We start from the raw sequence: 2,298 nt of genomic DNA, 5'->3' as shown, positions 1-2,298 counted from the left end.
AGTATTAAACGTAAAACTTACTCGGTCGTTTGATCCACAATATTTTACAAGGAAAAAATAAAATTGAAGCTGCAACCAGCTTATTGAGCTTATTTTAAAAAATTTCAAATATATATTTTATTAATTATAATAAAAGATTCAATATTTTATACGATCATTTTATAACTTTTACATGTTTTAACCAGATTATCAGCTACTTTATGGCAAACATCATTTTTTTATTAGTTGATCGTCTTTTAAGCTATTATCTAATTTTTTCAACTAGTAACTAGTTTTTCAACTAGTATCTAGTTTTCAAGCTAGCTACTAAGCAGTTAGTTTTTCAGTTATCAATTAGATTTACAACTATTTCGACAAACATAGTGTAAAATATAAGAACAATATTGATAATAGCTAAATTTCACAATTGTTCTACCGAGTTCATTCACTTTTCTCTAGACGTTTAAACAATCGATTTTCAATTTTGTTTCATTGTAGTCGCATTTTTAATTGCGGGTTAAAAATCATAACATCACTAAACACTAACCCATTTATATCGGTCAAAAATCAAATAGCGATTGCGATGGTATAGCGATTTTTTTATATTATATAGAAATTTATATATCAAAGTATTAATATTATATATAATTAATATCATAAGTCATATAAAAACATATATTAGAGTATCAATACTATTTTAATAGTATCTATATATTCGAGTATCAATACCATATAGAATTAATTGGCATGATTGCCACATGGAAACAATTCACAGCTTCACATATTAACATTCACACTTCACAATCAATAATTCTCAATCAAAATTCACAATGAAGATCATAAGCTCACACTACGAACGATTGAACTAATTTAAACATTTAAGATATTAAGCATTAAAGTTGTAATTTTGTTTCATTGCAATTCTGAATTTAATCATCGAACCCAAAATGTAGTACAAAAAACAAGGTTACTTAATCTAACATTAAACAATAATCTCGATGTAACATGAACAATGAACAAAGTCACAAACCAGAGATTTGAGTCTAACGAGGGGCCTTCTTTTTGCCAGCAATTGCAATCTTTTTGCCCTTCAAAGTCCTGCAATTGTTCTTCGTTCGCTGTCCTCTACAAGGGAGTCCCTGAATGTGGCGTACACCTCTGTAGCACTGAATTTCTTTCAATCTCCTAATTGCAAGGGCATTGAATCGCCTCTGTGAAATCAAAATCAGACGAAAACCACATTCAATCATACAAATTGGGGATTAAGAAGTTGAATTTTAGAAGGATTTGGTTTGAAACCCTAAAATCGGATGGAATGGGTAAGAGAAATCATGAATGAAATTAAATGAGAAAGGAATTCGAGCATACCAGGTCTCCTTCAATCATGTACTTAGAAACTTCATCACGAAGTATAATCAGCTCTTCTTCCGATAAATCTTTGGTGATTTTGTTCTCCATTTTGAGATCATTCAGGATCTCAAGAGCTCTGGTACGCCCAATTCCATGAATGTACTGTAGCGAATACTGAACTCTTTTGTTGTTCGGTATCTCAACTCCTCCAACACGAGCGCATCTTATGCTCAATCCACCAACCTGCAAGTTTACGATTCATTCGTTAACAAATCGAAAGAAAACCCAGTTTTATCGACATTCGTTGTTACCTTTGGAGGATTGAAAGTCGAGAATGATAGAGAGTTTGAAGCGGATTTGGATTTGAAGGAAGATGAGGTTGTGCAGATAAGAGAGAGTGAAGGTGCGACGGGTGTTGCTAGCGCTTGAGCCATTGCTGATGTACGTCGAGGACTGTCTATGGTGTGGTGAACGGGAAAGGCTTACCCAAATGTTCTCTTATCCTATTCGTTGGAAGCAACTTTCCATTTTCGTCCCTTAATTGTTTGTATATTAGCGAATTTCATACCTACCTTTTCATTTTAGAGAAAACTGCAAATTTAGTCCATATAGTATCGTTGTCAAACAAGCTGTATTTTAGGCCTGTTAATTAGGTTGGCGAGTCAGAATACATTGACCTAATCCAACCTAAAAGATATATGGGTTGGTGGGTTGGTGGGTCACGGGTTGACGGGTTGGAAACATCAACCCAATCCAACCCACATAACTCATTTAAGTATATGAGTTTGCGGGTCAAAGTGTAGACGGGTCATTTTCAGGTAAGTGTTCAAATGTGAAATTTATACGAATTATAGATGTCTCTAAATTAATTAACAACTAGCATTTTACATTGACTAGAATGAAACGAACAATCAAATATCAATCTAAGTACTTAGCATGATAACTTAATAAGCAACACATTTGAATGGA

At 33.1% G+C, this 2,298-nt stretch overlaps 1 protein-coding gene across 1 annotated transcript; it reads right to left on the bottom strand.

Annotated features, from left to right (window-relative positions):
* Positions 1-865: 865 nt before the first annotated feature.
* Positions 866-1,816, bottom strand: EMB3137 (Ribosomal protein S13/S18 family). Its single transcript, XM_079081398.1, has 3 exons — positions 1,641-1,816; positions 1,348-1,572; positions 866-1,190 (listed from the first exon to the last, which is right to left on the bottom strand). The coding sequence occupies exons 1-3, from the start codon at positions 1,761-1,763 to the stop codon at positions 1,023-1,025; spliced, it is 516 nt and encodes a 171-aa protein (XP_078937524.1). The 5' UTR covers positions 1,764-1,816; the 3' UTR covers positions 866-1,022.
* Between the last annotated feature and the right edge of the window lie 482 nt (positions 1,817-2,298).

The sequence above is a fragment of the Lactuca virosa genome, chromosome 1, assembly GCF_052849685.1.
Source record: "Lactuca virosa cultivar CGN04683 chromosome 1, Lactuca_virosa_CGN04683_v6, whole genome shotgun sequence".
NCBI classification, from domain to species: Eukaryota; Viridiplantae; Streptophyta; class Magnoliopsida; order Asterales; family Asteraceae; genus Lactuca; species Lactuca virosa.
Note: the sequence above shows the minus strand (reverse complement) of the source record. Positions and strands in the feature narration are given on the sequence as shown.